This window comes from Desmodus rotundus, chromosome 6, assembly GCF_022682495.2.
Source record: "Desmodus rotundus isolate HL8 chromosome 6, HLdesRot8A.1, whole genome shotgun sequence".
NCBI classification, from domain to species: domain Eukaryota; kingdom Metazoa; phylum Chordata; class Mammalia; order Chiroptera; family Phyllostomidae; genus Desmodus; species Desmodus rotundus.
Genome location: NC_071392.1, coordinates 69,166,005 through 69,184,095, shown reverse-complemented (window position 1 = coordinate 69,184,095; position 18,091 = coordinate 69,166,005). Strand labels below are relative to the sequence as shown.

At 35.8% G+C, this 18,091-nt stretch overlaps 1 protein-coding gene across 2 annotated transcripts in view; it reads right to left on the bottom strand.

The window, feature by feature from the left end:
* The window catches only part of PTPRZ1 (protein tyrosine phosphatase receptor type Z1), a 191,326-nt gene that overhangs the window by 77,324 nt on the left and 95,911 nt on the right, over nucleotides 1–18,091 (bottom strand). For both annotated transcript variants that reach the window (XM_045191159.3, XM_053926660.2), the window contains exons 3-6: nucleotides 7,424–7,603; nucleotides 4,868–5,019; nucleotides 1,810–1,905; nucleotides 1,250–1,316 (exon numbers count right to left, since the gene is read on the bottom strand). In XM_045191159.3, the coding sequence (XP_045047094.2) occupies nucleotides 1,250–1,316; nucleotides 1,810–1,905; nucleotides 4,868–5,019; nucleotides 7,424–7,603 (495 nt within the window). The remainder of the gene's footprint in view (nucleotides 1–1,249; nucleotides 1,317–1,809; nucleotides 1,906–4,867; nucleotides 5,020–7,423; nucleotides 7,604–18,091) is intronic.

Genomic DNA, 18,091 nt, shown 5'->3' with positions numbered 1-18,091 from the left:
CACCAGTGGCTCTGATGGAGCACGTGGCTTGCAAATAGTAGGTATTAGAAAGTACACTTTAATCAAAGAACATGAGCAAATTGGTTGCTAAGCTCATATGAGCACCCTCCCAGAGTCCCTCAGGAATAACTGAAGAGCCGTCAAGAGAAAGTGGGCTTAGAGGCCCAGTGACACAGTCAGCACTAACAATCCAGTGTCAGCATTTCTCTTGTCCCCATAGGCTGGGGCAAAACCTGGGAACATTCAGAATTCATTTTATATACAATTTTAAGTGTAGAAATTCATACTAGCTTCTTTCAGTCTTGAGAGTATCCACTTTATTACTAAGTGAGAAAAAAAATTAAATGGGCTTATGGAATTCAATGTTGAATTTTGCAATCTGGATAGGAGGAGATACCAGCTTCATCTTGCATTTGATTGCACCTTTCAAAAAAATTTTAAAAGTTAAAGCCACACTGCAGGAATTCATATACTCCTGACTTCTCAAATATTCAGACAATTCAGGTCTTCACATGTAATTGCCAAGATAAATCAATCCTAGGCCAGCTTTTACTCTCAAGAAAAGGGTTTAAATAAATTTTGTGTCCGATTTCAAATTTGCAGTTTCTGAAAGAGGAATAATCATCATTTTATGGATAATTCAGGACAACATTAATACTCCATGTGTGGGTGACTAATAAACATAAAATAACAATATATTTGTTTTCTCTTGCCAATGTCAAAAGAATTTATTGTGACAAATTACAAGAGCCCTGAGAAAGCAGGGGAACACTATCAAAGCATATCACATCTTGTGTGTAAGAAATTACCTTCTTCCAAAACTTTATTTTGTCATACTGGTAAAGCTTATCAAGGAAACCACCAGGGTATACATTTTTAACTTGGGAGAAATTCCTCTTTTGACCTTAAAGCATGATTTTTATAAAATTGACCAATTTCAAATTATGAATTAGAGTCTTTAACAAATGTACAATGAAGAGACAGAATAAATGCATCTTGATTTCATCATGGAATTAGATTATTTTCAAGAATAAAATAAGAAAACTTCAGCTTCCTACTTCTATTAATGTCTTATGATTTTTATATGAAAAAATTTAGGGATAATTGTTCTTTAATGTAAAATGTATAAATCATCAAGGGTGAAAATTGAGACTTTGCTCCTTTCTTCTTTTGGAACAACTGATTTTTGTAATATTGTAAACATTCATATGCATACAAATCTGGGAAGGGATTTCACCAAATAGCTTACCAAAACGACTAACATTTTCAACTCCATCAATAATTGCTTTGTAATCCACATTTTCTTCTATTCCAACCTGTTAAAAATGATATTTTTAAAAATGGAATAAAATATTTGATTAACTGTTCAGTTAAATGTAAAGATTAGTGATTTCTATTTTAAGTTTTCAAAAGGAATGCCCTCCAAATGCTCACATTTTTCACAGTGAGGTAAAAACAAAACAAATCAAAACCTCTTAAATTTTTCAATTTTCTGCCGAGAAAAGTCCATTTTAAAATGTCATGATTCATAGTCACGAGTCATTACGATGCTTTGCACATACAAATACACAAATCGGTGCACTCAGAACAGTTTGCTCCCGCTGGAAGTGAAGTACCCAATCAGGGAATACAAGTGTCCTCTTTCAACTTCCCAGACAAGGGCTGTTCATTTTGAAAACAGCCAACAGTTAGCATTGACTCGTGAGCTCTTCTATTTGTTCCAAAGTATGTTTTGACACTTCACATCAATACTTCATGTGACTAGAAAAGGAATTAAGTTAGTGTGTTAAATCTACGTATAATTATTACCTCGAATAAAATGGATAAAGCTCTTATTTTTCCTTTTCCTTTAACTGCTTCTTCAAAACTTGAAAACTGGTCTGGATCAAAGCAGTAGATCTGCATCTATAAATGTAAAAATGATGTTTTTATTATATAGAACAGCTGCACAAGAGTCAGCAAAGAGGCAATAAAATAATTTACCAATTCGATCAATTCTATGTGAAAAATTCTATAAACTGTCAAACTCTCTATTTTGCGTACTTTGAAAATGTTTTATCAGTTATATATATACACACTGCATTTACTATCATTCGTCATCCTGAAATGAGGAAGGAAACACAAGTAGACACTGAACTGAAATGATCACTTTGAGAATGACCACAGACAACATCGAAGTAATAATCTGAGAAATAATCAAAAGTAATAAATGATCAAATATCACTTCAACTATTTTGCTGTCATTCTTTCAAATATAGTTTTGTTATTTCTTGACTGGACATGCCTTTCTTGATGGTCAGAGTAACTGTTTTTGGACACTGCACTCTATTAATAGTAAAACTCTTAAGGACTTTGCTTCCGTCTAAAAATACCAAGAGTTTTAAGTTCCCGATTCTAAGTCTCCTCTCCAGCTGTGAGACTACACCTTGTTAATTGCTACTTTAGTCTACATATCTGTCGATAACAGCCTCTAGTCTCATTTATAATTTGGTGCTCCTCAGGTCATGGGCTTGGAAATGAGATAAGTCGGCTAGTTTCGAAGTATAATTAAGGGAAGAGCAGACAGCCTCTGAGAAGACTAATGAGCACTTAGGGCATTGATCAGAGAAAGGGTGGGTGTGAAGCAGAAAATGGCAGTGGCTCCTGTCTTGAGTGATCAATCAACAAAGCCTTTCAAAGAGAAAATTTCTAAGTTAAGCCCAAAATGAGCAAATTAAAAAGCTCCCAGGTGAAAAGGCAGAGAAGGTGAGTGTGTGTCTGTCAGAGGTCTGGCTTGGGAAAGGCCAATAGTCAAGCAAATACAAGAAATAGAGAAGTGGGGAGTAACTTGTGCTTTGATTTCAGCGAAGCATGTGTGACAGAGAGGAGAGATGAAGCTGGAGAAGAAGGCAGGGGCCACAGCAGGAAGGTCTGCAAGGCAATCCCTGCTGCAGTTTGGTCTCGAGAGCAATGGCAAGTCCTGATGCATTTCAGTTAAAAAAGTAAGGAGAGGGTAGGACTCTGAGAAAGGGTGATGTGGAAGAGATTAATAGTGGAGAAAAGGAGACCAGTTTAGAAACATTCCATAAACCAACAAAGAGCCAAAGGTGGGTGGAATTTTTCTCTGACATCATTTAGGGACAGAATGGACGGAGAAGACTTGACTGAAGAATGTGGAAGACCAGAAAAAAGAGAAAATCGAGGATGCCCCTCATTTTCTTGCTTGCAGAGTGACATGGGGAGAGCTTAAACAAACAAACAAACAAACAAAAAACAAAGCACCTTTAAAAATAAATATGTGTATATATATGTGTGTGTGTATCTTACATATATACATACATATAAATGTAAGATATGCACAGATGCTGTGCTATTTATTTGGAAGTTCAGGGCTTATGTTTTTGTCAGGATTTTATTAATTAAAAAAATGATTATATTTACTGGGGTGGCATGATTTATAAATATTATATAGGCTTCAAGTGTACAATTCTATAATACATCATCTGTATATTGATTTTCATCTTTGTTCTAAGTAAGTAATATTGTGAGAGAGCTAAACTTTCAGAAATAAGAATGTTATGTGCTAAATAAATTTTATTTATTTTACAATCCAAATTTGGTAGTTGTTTTCTTTAAGGACATTTAATACATTTAAAAATAAATTACAAGCTCTAAATCTGAATGTGTTTAGTCACATTAAAATGATTTTTAGTCCTTTAAAACATAATTCACTTTATTCTTATTTTTATTACCAATATCAATTTGGATTATGAACTAATACAATTTCATTACAGGTAATTTAAAAAGTATGAAGATTTTCAAGTAGAAGGGCACGTATATGCCATTACAAAAAGAAAATCATTGCTAGTATTTTCTTTATTTCCATCAATTATTTTATACTAGTAATAATTCATTCTCTCATTTAACCCTCATAATAACTTCATAAGGCAGGAGCTACTACCATTATGTCAATTTTGCAGGAAGAACTGGAAGCTCAGGTAAAGTAAATAATTTGTATAATGTCACGTCTTAAGCTAATAACAAAATGGTGAAGTCCATATTAAAACCTAGTCTGTTTGACTCAAATTCTTTATTCTCAGTCACTAGTTTTCATGTTTTATACAGTTGATATAATAATACCATGTTCAATATTTTATATCATTTTAAAAAGCAATTAATACCTTTAAAAATTAAAAAGCATTATCTTATAATAAACCATATTTGTGTAAATCATTTAAAAATGACTTCAGAAGGTAATAATATTCCATCATAATGTATTTAATCATTTCCTTTTATTTCAACTTTTTATTACTATAAATAAATCTTTGAACATATATATTTGAGTATATCTAATTATTTTTTAAACCAAATTGCTGTAAATTGAAAAATGGGTATTGAGACTGAAATATTTCAAGTTTTTAATAAAAACAAGCAAACCATATCCCAGAAAGTCTACCAATTTATACTCTCTCCAGACATGTATGAAAATGTTTATTTCATCCTACACTTATTCATAATAAATATATTTATTTGGAAAATTATAAAGCTAAAAATTTCCTCATATTTTGTATTTCTTTTATTGTCTAGTATATTAATAAAATGTCCTCCCTTTTTATCTAGGGGGATATGGAAAAAATTCATTTATTCATTTATTCATTTACTCATTGACATTTATTGATCATCTATAGTGTGGCATTCTGGGTTACCTGGAAGTGAAAAAAAAACTTGGGTGTTATTATGCTTAGTTTAGTGAGGAAAACAGTTATTAACAAAGTAAACAAAACTGTATAAATTATAAAATTTGATAACAAATTAATAAAATTATATGCTAACTAAAATCTCAATGATTTATAGAATGAAGTAGCAACCAGCAGAACTAGTGACTTACCTCAAGGGGAAATTTTTGTCCTTCTAAACTATGTTCTGATCCATCAGATGACACATTGCATTTTCCCCAGTGAAAAGTCACCTTGCTTGCTTTGAACACCATATCTGAAACTCCTCCACTGAGATGGTAGTCATTAGTGAGGTTTATTTCCACTAAAACACACACACAATAAAATTTCATCTAAATTTCTAAAAATCAAAATTATAAGTTTCAACTAAATTTTTTTCTATTATAGGTATATTAAAAATAGTTTAGTTGATAAATTAAAAAAATTAAGTTGACACTTTGGAAGCTGAACTTGTAACTCTGCACAATATACTTAATGTATTTTATTGCCCAAAATATGAACCAAACTGAAGACCTTAACTGCTGTGGAACCCAGCAGATGTCAGCCAGCCAGTCTACCTGCTGAATTTGTTCAACGTCCTGAGCTGGCTGTTTCCTCAAAGCTCTGGTTCCCTGTGGCATTTGATGGTAGTGAGGGAACAGAGCGAAGGGAGAAGGGACAGAAGAGTGGAAAGAAGAAAATTCTTCTCGTGGGAGGGCTCCCCACTTCTCACTTTCAGCTCATCTACTCCTTCAGGATGCTGTTTCTGTCCCACCTCCTTATTCCTCCACGCATCACCCCAGGCTTCATCAAGCTCCAGAACCTCTGTTCCGGCTGTGGCAGGAAAGTTGGAAACCCATTTCCATTGAAGGGGTTTTAGCCATCTCTTGTTTGAACCGTCAATGACAGCTTTCAAAATCTTAAATTTTCCTAATTTGAGTTCTAAGGCAAACATTATCTGACTGTATTTTAACAGTTATTTGGAGATTAATGATTCTCTTGAAAGCCTAATGCAAGATTTTAATGTCTCTCAATCAAATAAATAGTTTTTGTTCCATGAGAAAGAAACCGCTGTTGGCATTAGAGACTGAATCAAACATACTACTAGCCAGACAACTAGAGATATCAACTTCCATTAATAATGTAAGTAAACAACAACAAAATAACAATAATCATCAACATTTATTTATCACTTACAATGTGCCATGCATTCCACTAAGTAATTTACACGGATTAAACATGTGACACTCACATATCCGAGGAAGGAGACAGTATTCTAATCGGTATTTTACAGATAACAAAATTGAGTCACGGACGGTACCCTGCTCAAGGTTTCACACTACACTTTAAAAGCCAGCATTGAACTCGAAGATGTGGCTCTAAAGGTCAAGTACTGACCTCACTCTACTTAGAAAATACTGTGAAGGTGATATGTCTCACTGCTTTGTAACAGCCTTCAAAGGTGGTACTGAAAATGTCAAGTTTTGGGATACATACTTTATGAATATAATTAATAATACAGTATAACATGAAATATTGTTCTTAATTTTTCATTCAATACATTCTGTATTTTGCTGTGTAAAATGTGCCCCATGTATAATGCATACCCATGTTTTAGCACTCCCCATGTATAATGTGCATCCTTATTTTTCCCTCAGAAATTTGGACAAGAACGTGCACATGAGATTTAAAACTAAATTGCTACATTCAAATAATTATATTACCAAACCATAGAAAATATTGAAAAAAATCACTATGGTAAACCACATCTACATAGCTACTGTTATAATATTGAATATGTTTTCTAATATTTCCCTATGAGCATATTTTTTTACTTAATTTCTTGATATACATACAATTTAATTTATAATATATCAGAAAAAAAGGTGTTCATTTTTGAAATTTATTTTGTCTACTTATCATTTATTGGAATCTTTATGGTATTATATTTTACATGTTTTAAACAAAAAAGATAGTCTTGCCCTGGCTGGTGTGGATCAGTGTATTGAATGCTGTCCTGTGAACCAAAGGGTCGCCGGTTCCATTCCCAGTCAGGGCACATGCCTGGGTTGTGGGCCAGGTCCCCAGGAGGGGGCAAACGAGATAATCACACACTGATGTTTCTCTCCCTCTCTTTCTTCCTCCCTTCCCCTCTCTCTAAAAGTAAATAAATAAAATCTTTAAAAAATTAAAAATTAAAAAATATAAAAAGATAGTCTCAAGAAAAAGCACTTAGAGACTGCTTCTTAAAGACCATCTATAATTCTAAACTTTTATATAAAAGGTCTAGCAATTTCTTTTCTTAAAATTCAATTATAGTCAATTGCTTTTTTCTTATCCAATTATTGAATATAGTATGAGGCTGAGCAGCTATATCAACTATAATGCCCAAGGAGAGAAAATCCCGATTGACAAAGTGATTAACCAGTGATTGAATTATTAGACTACATTAATTACATATTATATTATATTTATCGCATATTCTAGTGGAGACATTATTGCTACATTATTGGAGAACATGACATAACAACTTTGGCCATTTTGTTTATTTGTACATATTTTCAAAATGTTGTCTAAACTTCCAATTTTTCATACTCTATGGGGTTTCTTCTACATATAGTTTCTATCCAGTTAATAGTACATTAAAGAAAAATCAAGTGAGACTAATCTAAATATACTCTAGGTAAAATAAACATATTAAAGTCATAATCAAAATGTAAACATTTTACCTGTTTTCCCATTGTTATGAATGAATGTGTTTTCCAAAGATGATTTATCCCAACCCTGAAATTTAAGTTTCTTCAGATTCACATTTACTTGTGTAAGATCTTCATCAATGTTGATAGGAGATTGTTTGGGGCTATTACATGTTGGGTATTTCTTTCCCCAATTTTTTTGATTCAGTGCTCCTGGGAAAAGAAAAGGGTAAGAAGTTAGTTATATAATTTAAAATACAAAAGCTAAATTTTATATTATAAAGTAGCTTATCCATTATATTAAAAATATATACAACAGTAGGAAAAATTGAGACATCTTTGAACCAATTCAAACAAGAACTGTACCTAGATTTAGATTCTGAGATTTAAAATAGTGCACTTGAAAAAGAGGCCTATAGACCACATCAAGTGCGGAGAACAGCACCGCTTTCTTTACCCATCACACTCTTCAAATCAACAGAAAGCCTAATGGTCTCATAAGGCAGCAGTCCTGGCCCAGGGCTCCAGATTGACAGGTGTCCAGACGACAGTGCTGACTTCCTTAGCACTGTCCATGGGGGTGGCCGCCTTCAGACCTCCTCTCATCCCTCTTAAACGATGTGGTTTAATTGCCATCTGCTCAGAGTCTTATTTACAAAAACATAATTACCAGCACATCCTTGAAATATCTACTTCCTCCCCTCTCCTCTCCCTACTTTTTTTTATTGGTTATAAAAGAAACCTGGTTTTATTGTTTAACATTCAGAAAAATGAAACAGGGCTCTCTATAAAGATTTTGGCTTACGGTGGAGTGACTGCTCACGTGTTCCACAGAATGAACAGTCCAGTAAACCAACACTGCGCTGTGCTGCCTTCGTTTCACCCCTTCCTGAAACCCCGACCATCTCTCACAACCTTACTTCACTGACACTATGCAGCCAAGCACCCAAGCAGTGCTAAGAACAGCCATACTTTATTTAAAGGTCTATTAAAATATATGAAATGTTGTAAATTCAGGTCTTAAACTTTTCCCTGGCTAAGCTAGCATTTCTGCAGCATCTCATGTAAGGGCAGAGTGGCAGCACTGTTTCCAGCTTACATCCCTTCCAATGCCTTTCTTTCAGAACGCAAGTTGGGTAAGGCACAGACTAAATATGGTTGATGCTGAAGGAAATTATAAGTAAACACACCCTCTGTACCACCCTATTCTACTGCAGGGTCTGGCAGAAGTAACGCCTGCTTGAGTGTGGTTGGTAGGGTAATAATATGTATATAATAATTCATAATTTCAATTTGAACATTTCACCTAAAATGTCATATGGTGTGCTTGAGTGGATATTGTTATGTTATGGAATTACACACTTATGATTTTGTAATAAAATAGTTTATAATAAAGAAGAGGGGTTACTTGTGTTAGACCCTGTATATGCCATCTGCTCCTTGTGATAAAGCATCGATTTTCAGTCAGTATGCTGGAAGAATTTTAAAAACATGCAATACCTGAGTATTCAGTCAGGGGCACTGACCTCTTTTCCCTAGATTGTCAAATAAAAAATGACAACAGCCAACACAACAATTGTCCTGTGTGACTGCCCTGCCTCGAACAATAAATGCATAGGACATACAACAGAGTTACATCTTATTGGTCACATTGCATAATAAGGATGCCTCTGACCAGCTAATTCTTGGTACCAGATATCCTTATATACAGGTATAGGCACTGATTTTTTAAAAAAAAAACTCACTGCAGCAAAAAGGGTTAAAAAATAATTACTATTTTTTGTTTGTAAATTGATCAAAATTATAGACATGTTTTTGGACAGATGGGCAAAAAATAGTTTTGTTGGTATGCCACAAAATTTTAGCAATTAGTTTATATGTTCCATCAGATGAAAAAGTTGAAAATCATTGTGATAAAGCAATCAATGAGGATGGACTCCCATGCAAACTTTCATAATGTGACAAAACTAAATTTGCATAATTTAGTCCAGGAAAGAAATAATAATCAGTCATCCCATAAAACTGCCTATGTAGCCAGGGAAAATTAGGTGATTCATCTCTTAGTGAGGCAACTACCCAAATTGCCAGGTGTTGAAAATTTTATTTCAAAATCTAACTCTATTCCTAGAGGGAGCCTGAGTATCATACGCGTTAGGTATGCACAGTGACGCACGTGTCAGCTTCTAGGAACAGCTCTAACGATCTGAGTAACACTATGTCAATTTCACAGCAAGAACATCAGCGTGAGGACAAACACTGCTCATTTAATATTGTCAATACAGAGAAGCAGAAAGAGTTTGCAGCAAAAATCGATAAGGCCCTTTGATTGCTTAAATTTTTAATACAGTGAAATACATCCCAAGGCACTTAGGAAGAGTCTCATAGTTGTGGTTCACAGAAACATAAGAATTTAAGTGCCTAGTAACAGTGAATATGATTTATAAACCTGCTGTTTTTTCCCCCGTAGCATCGATGGTCATATCTATTTGGACTCTAATTGTTTTGTCCAAACTAAACAGTTGATATCAACCCCGAAACCAACTCCTCCTACAGCCTTTGTCATCCCTTAAATTTAGAAGTCATCCTGATGCCTCTCCTTCCTCCTCAGCCAGCCCTTTGGGTCTATCTTCAGGGCATATCCCTAGTCAGACCATTTCTCATCTCCATCATTACCACCCTAGCCCAACCCACTCTCACCATTAGCCTGTGTGTTGCTATTCCACCAGCAGCACTGTTATCACCTAGGAGATTGTTAGGAGAGTCAGGTTGCAGCCTTACTAAGTCAGAATCTAATTTTAATGCAATCCCCAGGAGATTCATATACACATTAAATTTTGAGAAGCAATGGCTTAGACATCTCGGGTGCCTTTTTTCTGGTCTCCAGCTTTTTATCTTCTGCACCTATCGCAATTCTGTTCTTCCCTTCACAGTAGGCAGGATTCTGAAATAACGCCCCCTTCCCCCCCTGCCCTCCCGCCCCCCTCCAGTTTCTAAACCCTATGTGGCTAGGAATGAAGAGTGGCTCCAGGCTGCCAGCCAGCAAGAACAAACAAATAATATGCCGGTCACAAAAGACAAATACTGTATGATTCCACATATATGTGGTATATAAAATCGTCAAACTCATAGAAACAGAAAGCAGAATGGTGGTTGTCAGCAGGTAGGAGGAGGGAGGAAAGGGTAATAGTGTAATGAGTACAGAGTGTCAGATCTGCGAGATGAAAACATTTTAAAGATGTTTCACAACTTCAGTATTCTTAACACACTGAACTGTATTTAACAAATGGTTAATATGATAAAATTTCTTATTTCTTCTTTACCACTGTAGAAAAAATGATCAGGATGGCTAAAACAAATAACAAACAAAAATTAAGGACCCGGACCTCAGTGTTGCAACCATATGGAAGCGAATTCTGCCAAAACCTGTATAAGCTTGAAACTGGACCCTGCACTTCAAATGGCATCTTGATTTGAGACTCATGAGATGCTGAGCAGAGAATCCAGCTAAATGGTCCCTCCCTGACTCTGGGCCCATGGAGACTGTGAGACAATAAATACATGTGTTTTAAGCCACAAAGTCTGCAGTTATTTGTAGTGAAACATAAAAAGAAACTAATACAACTGGTAGGTAAAGTAATTTTTAAAAATATATATCATATTGTATGTCAATCCTTGGCTCAGTTTCCTCCAAAACCTCTTCTTTTTCTCAGAGTAAAATGTAAATAAACACCTTACCGTGGCTGACAGATACTATATGATATCGCCACTCACATCATCTCTGATCCCATTTCCTACTGCTCTGCGGTGCTCACTGTAGTCTAGCCACATTGTCGTCTTTTCTGTCCCTGAGAATGGGAAGAAGCCTCAGGGCTGGGCACCTGCTGCCACCTCTTCCTGGAATGCTTCCTGAAATGCTCCGCCTCAGATGTCCTCTCTCTCCCCTACTCTCTGGCTTCAATGAGGTCCCTGCTCAATCGCATCTCATTAGAGAAACTTTCCTTGGACATACTGTACAAAATGCCCTTGGTCATTCTCAATTCTCTCTCCTTGATTTATTTTTGTTCTCCTAAGATATTAGTTACGTTTATTTGTTTCCATACCCTAGAACATTGGAAAAAGCCCTAGCACATAGCAGGTGTTCAGTAAACATTTGTCGAATGACTGAATCAGACAAACAAAGATGATGATGTCTTTTGTTTTATGAGTTTGAGCTCACAGGGATCTAACATGAAATGGCAGCAGAAACAACAAAACATTTCTAAGCTCAACTGTAGGTCACATTTTACTCTTTGTTATATGACAGTTTTGCTGAGTAGTCGCTGCTAAACTTCTGAAGGACATCATGAAAGACATAATGTCCAACCTAAATGTTATGTGACATTTTATAGCACAATGATCCTGAAAAAAAGTGATTATGTTTGAATTGAAACAAATGATCACACTGAGTGTGGACCTAGTTTCAAACACCTTCTAGATCATGGTGTCAAGTACAGTACAGAAAGCCTCCTTAATTTTTATGATGAAAGACAAAATTAAAGAAGCAGAATAGAGAAAATAACTTTTTATGAAAAGGCTGAAAAACAGGAAAAGCCCAGAAAAATTCTTTTAAAAAATATATAAAACAAAAAAGTCCACTGAGGTTCTTTTTACACAGTAGTCTAGAAATGAGGTTGTTTCCAATTGTCATTTAGTAGAAGACCAAAGAAAGTAAACTAAAAAAATCTTAAAATTGTGCACAAGAATGAAACATAGATAGAAGAAGCATTATCAGGGGGGATCCAAGAAAACCACAATTGTCTTCTGGAGGGTGAGCCCCTTGCAGTACAGGCTTCACTCACCAGGTGAGTGTTCTAGGAACCCATCTGTATCCGTGCACCAGCTAATGTTGTTGTGAGAGGCTGCATTGGACTTCAGTGAATTGTTTTGAGGACTTTTTCAACACGTTTACCTGTTTCATGATGGGTAATTTATGACCACACCTGCCCACACCATGTTTAGTGTTCAGCAGTTTTTGATCCCTGTGCCCCACCCTCCCTATTTACCTGATCTCTCCCTGAATGTCTTTTTTTTGTTTTCCTGGATGAAAAATTCCTCAAAGGGAAATGTTTTGCCAATGTGGAAGAGGTGAAACGAAAACAGTAGAAGCACTAAAAGGCATCAAAATCAATGAGTTCAAAAACTGTTTTGAGCAGTGGAAAAAAAAGTCTGGATAGGTATATTGCATTAGATGGAGAGTACTTTGAAGGTGATTGAAGTTTAAACATGTAAGAATAAACATACCATTTTTTATAAATAAACTCTGGTTTTCTGGGTCCCCTCTCATAAGTGTATTTTACCTGTCTTTAATAATGAAATATTTAAAAACTTAGGGAGTTCTGGACAAGATGTAGGTGTAGGTGGAAACCCTTCACTTCCTCACACAACCAAAAGGAGGATAACAACCAACCTAAAATCAATAAACAACCAGAAGTGCCAGAAAACCAAACTGCATGGAACTGCAACAACCAAGGAATTAAATAAACAGTCAATCAGATCAACCAGATGGGTAAGACGGGCAGGTGGAAGGAGAGAACCACAGTGAGGTGGTGGACCTTGCAGGTAGGGCTGGCTGAAAGGAACTGCTGTGAGGCAGCCAACCATACTGCACAGTGAGGAGAGGGCTGGCTGAGACAACCCAAGACAAGGTGGTGGACTGTGGGGGCAGGGCTGGTTGAACAGGAAACTGAGACTCAGAGCTGACTGTGGACTACAGTGGAGGTTGCCACGGTGGGAGATACTCCCAGTCTCACATGAGAGTTTGTTGGAAAGTGGGGCTACAGCCGAGCTGGTGAGCTGCATTGTTCCCTCTCTGGCCCCTTCCCCACTGGCAGCGCAGCTGCTGCGCAGCAAAGAGTGCTGCCCTGCCAGGGTGAATACCTAAGGCCCTGCCCCCTTAGAACTTACCAGACACAACGAGGCAAAGAAATAGGGCCCAAATGAAAGAACAGAGAAAAACTCCAGAAAGAGAGCTAAGTGATGAGGAGATAGCCACCCTATCTGATGTGGAATTCAAAACACTGGTAATCAAGATGCTCACAGAAATGATTGAGCTTGGTCAAAAAATGAAAGGACAAATGAAGACTACCCAAAGTGAAATAAAGCAAAATATTCAGGGAACCAACAGTGACAGGAAGGAAACGAGGATTCAAATTAACGATTTGGAACAAAAGGAAAAAATAATCATCCAACCAGAGCAAAATGAAGAAAAAAGAATTCAGAAAAAATGAAGAGAGGCTGAGGAACCTCTGGGACAACTCTAAATGTTCCAATATCTGAATTATAGGGGTGCCAGAAGGAGAAGAAAAACAGCAAGAAATAGAAAACTTATTTGAACAAATAATGAAGGAAAACTTCCCCAACCTGGAGAAGGAAATAGACTTCCAGGAAGTACAGGAAGCTCAGAGAGTCCCAAAGAAGTTGGAACCAAAGAGGAACACACCAAGGCACATCATAATTACATTACCCAAGATTAAAGATAAGGAGACAATCTTAAAAGCAGCAAGAGGAAAGGAGAGAGTTACCTACAAAGGAGTTCCCACAAGGCTATCAGCTAATTTCTCAAAAGAAACCTTACAGACAAGAAGGGACTGGAAAGAAGTATTTGAAGTCACAAAAGGCAAGGACCTACATCCAAGATTGCTCTATCCAGCAAGGCTTTCATTTAGAATGGGAGGGCAGATAAAGTGCTTCCCAGATAAGGTCAAGTTAAAGGAGTTTACCATCGCCAAGCCTTTATTATAGGAAATGTTAAAGGGACCTATCTAGGAAAAAGAAGAAGATAAAAAACTATGAACAGTAAAATGACAACAAAATCACAACTATCAACAAGTGAACTTAAACAACAACAACAACAAAAACAAATACTAAGCAAATGACTAGAACAGGACCAGAATCAGAGAAATGGAGATCACATGGAGGGTTTTCAGTGGGGAGGGTGAGGGGAAGAATCGGGGGGAGAAGGTAAAGGGAATCAGGAGCAAAATTGGTAGGCATAAAATAGATGGGGAGAGATTAAGAATGGTATAAGAAACAGAGAAGTCAAAGAACTTATATGTACAACCCATGGACATGAACTAAGGGGGGGAATGGTGGAGGGTTGGGAGGTGCAGGGCACAGGGGGGATATAGGGGGAAAATTGGGAAAACTGTAATAGTATAATCAATAAAATATAAAAACAAATAAATGAAATATTAATCTTATGCTTAAACATCATTTTTAAAATTCCCAAATTAATACTTTTAATGTCATAATTTGAGACCTCAGTCCAAGTAGTGGTTAAAGCCAAGGTGATGTACCTGAGAAAGCAGTGCACTAAATTCATTAGAAATGTATTTTATCCACTGGAGTGTTATTAGTGAATATGGTGAAGGAAGAAATTAGGACACTCACTTTAGTTGCAACTCAAAATTATGAGGTTGATTTTACCAATGAGGAGGAGTGCAGAGGACTAAATGTCAGCTCTAGAAAATTAAAATAAATTATTCATTTGCCTAGTCACTCATTCTTTCATCCATTTATTGACTCACTTGATTAGTAGCACTCCTTTAAATTTCCTGTGGTTATTCTATTGGAGCATGCAACAGACCGTATTCTGTTTGTTAACTTTTCTATTTCTATTTCTATTTCATCTTACTGCCAAACTCTGAGTGGGGCACATAGTAGAAACAAATTAAATTCTTGTGAAATAGTCTTTGTCCACCAAATAAATGTATTCAACATTTAAATACTGTGCACTTTGTATTCCAAGCAGAATTGAAAGCAAGTGTAGACTTTGTAGGAGGTATATGAGTTTAGGTTTGTGGGCTTGCTTGTTTATTCTTGCATTTTAGAAGATCAGGGGCAGGTTAAATAAGAAGCAGGCAAATGCCTAAAGGAGTAGAAGAGCTGAAAGTAGGTCAACACAGATATCAAAAGCATACATGTCACCCCTGAGAAATGAGTGGAATCTTCACAGGCAGACAGGGAACATGTCTGGCTGAGTTGTGAACCTGAGTAAACTCCCTGTGGCAGAAAAGTGCAGGCAATGCTCAGAGAGAAGTGAGCAGTCTAGTTTGGCCTAGTGAGCACAGAATGGATGCCAAGGAATTCTACAGATGGAGATGGAAAAGCAAACTGTGATCAAATCTACCTTGATAAGCCAGTAGGAAATGCAAAGACTTTGGAAGAGTAAAAGAGCTCCAGCAGTCTTATCAGAGAGATTTAGCTGGCAGAAGTGTAGAAAAGAAAAGGCTGTATAATTTGTGGACATTTTCATAGTCATCATCTATTTGTTTTCATTTAATTTGTACTGAATCCCTGCGCAAGGTACTGAATGTTTGTTTCCTCAAAATTCATATGTTGAAATCCTAATCCCCAATGTGATGGTATTTGAAGGTGGCATCTTTAGGGGATGATTAGGTCAGGAGGGCTGAGCCCTTGTTAATAGGATTAGTGCCCTCAGGAAGAGACCCCCAAGAGGTCCCTCACCCCCGTGTAACGTTACAGTGAAAAGACAGCAGCCTAGGAAACGACCTTCTCCAGACACTGAGTTTGCTGGTGACTTCATCTTGGAATTCCCAGCCTCCAGAACTGTGAGAAATAAATTTCTGTTGTTTATAAACTGAAGGCAAAATAAAAAACTTCCCAGACCAAAATAAATAAATAAATAAAAAGCTAAAGGAGTTCATGACAACTAACCAGTATTGCAAAAAATGTTAAAGGGACTACTTTAAGAAGAAAAAGAAACGGAGGAAGAGAGAGTAACATAGATTAAATAAATGTCAATAAATAAGTACCTATCAATACCAATCTGAAATGTAGATGGATCAAATGCTCCAATCAAAAGATACAGGGTAGTAGAATGGATGAGAAAATACGACCCATATATATATATATGCTGTCTACAAGAGTTGTACTTCAGAACAACAGATACACTCAGACTGAAAATGAAAGGATAGAGAAAATATGACATGCAAATGGAAAAAAAAGCTGGGGTAATAATACTTATATCTCACAAAATAGACTTCAACACAAACACCACAACAAGAAACAAAGAAGATCACCACATAACATTAAAGGTATCAAACCAACAAAAGGATGTAACATTTGTATTATATATGCACCCAATGTAGGAGAACCTAAATATACAAAAAAATTCTTGGTGGGCTTTAAAAGACAGATTGACAGCAATATCATCATAGTAGAGGATTTTAACACCCAACTAGCATTAGTGAACAGATTCTCCAGACAAAAAAAAAAAAAAGGAAACAGCAACCTTAAACTACACACTAGATTGAACAGACTTAATTGATTACTACTGAATATTTCATTCCAACGCAGCAGAATGTACATACTTCTCAAGTGCACACGAAACATTCTCAAAGATAGAACACATGTTAAAACATAAAATAGGTCTTAACAAATTCAAGAAGACCGAAGTCATATCCAGCATCTTCTTGAATCACAATGGCGTAAAACTAAAAATCAACAATAAAACACTCAAAAACATTCAAACACATAGAGGCTAAATAATGTTATTAAACAATGAATAGGCTATCAATGAGATCAAGGAAGAAATAGAAAATTACCTGGAAACAAATGAAAATGAATACACAACAACCCCAAGTCTATGGGAACAGTGAAAGCAGTCCTGAGAGGAAAGTTCATAGCATTACAGGTCTACCTAAAGAAGCAAGAAATACCTCAGACAAACAATCCAATATACACCTAAAAGAACTAGAAAAATGAAAAACACAGTGATTCCCAGAAGTAGGTAGAAGGAAGAATATAATAAAGGTCAGAGCAAAAATAAATGACATAGAGATTAAGAAAATAATATTAAAGATCAATGAAACCAAGAGCTGGTTATTTGAAAAAATAAACAAGATTGTGAATCTTCAGCAAGATTTATCAAGAAAATAAAGGGAGAGTACCAAAATAAATAGAATGAAAAATGAAAAAAAGTAACAACTGACATCACAGAAATACAAAGGATTGTAGGAAAATACTATGACTAAATATGTGCCAACAAATTGGACAACGTAAATGAAATGGGTAAATTCCTAAAAACATACTATCTTCCAAAAATAAATGAGGAAGAACCAGAAAACCTGAATAGAGTGATTACAACTAATGAAACTGAGGCAGTAATAAAACAAAATCCCAGCTAACAAAAGTCCAGGACCAGAGGGTTTCATGGGCAAATTTTACCAAACATTAAAAAAACAAGCAAGCAAACAAACAAATTAACTAACACCTACCTACCCTTCTCAAACTACTCAAAAAAATGCAAGAGGAGGGAAGCCTTTCAAGATCTTTTTATGAGGCTAGCATGATCATAATTCCATAACTAGATACAACAAAGAAATAAAATTATAGGCCATCACTGATTAATGTAGATACTAAAATTCTCAACAAAATATTAGCAAACTAGGCCCAGCAATACATTAAAAGGATTATACACAACAATTAAATGAAATTTATTCTGAGGATGCAAGATTGATAAAATATTTGCAAATCGATCTAATGAATGAATTTGGCAAAGTAGCAGGATACAAAATTAATATACAAAAATCACTGGTATTTTTATATACAATTAATATACTATCAGAAAGAGAAACAGAGAAAACAATCCCATTTACTATAGCAACAAAACAAATAAGGTACCTCCAGATAAATTTAACA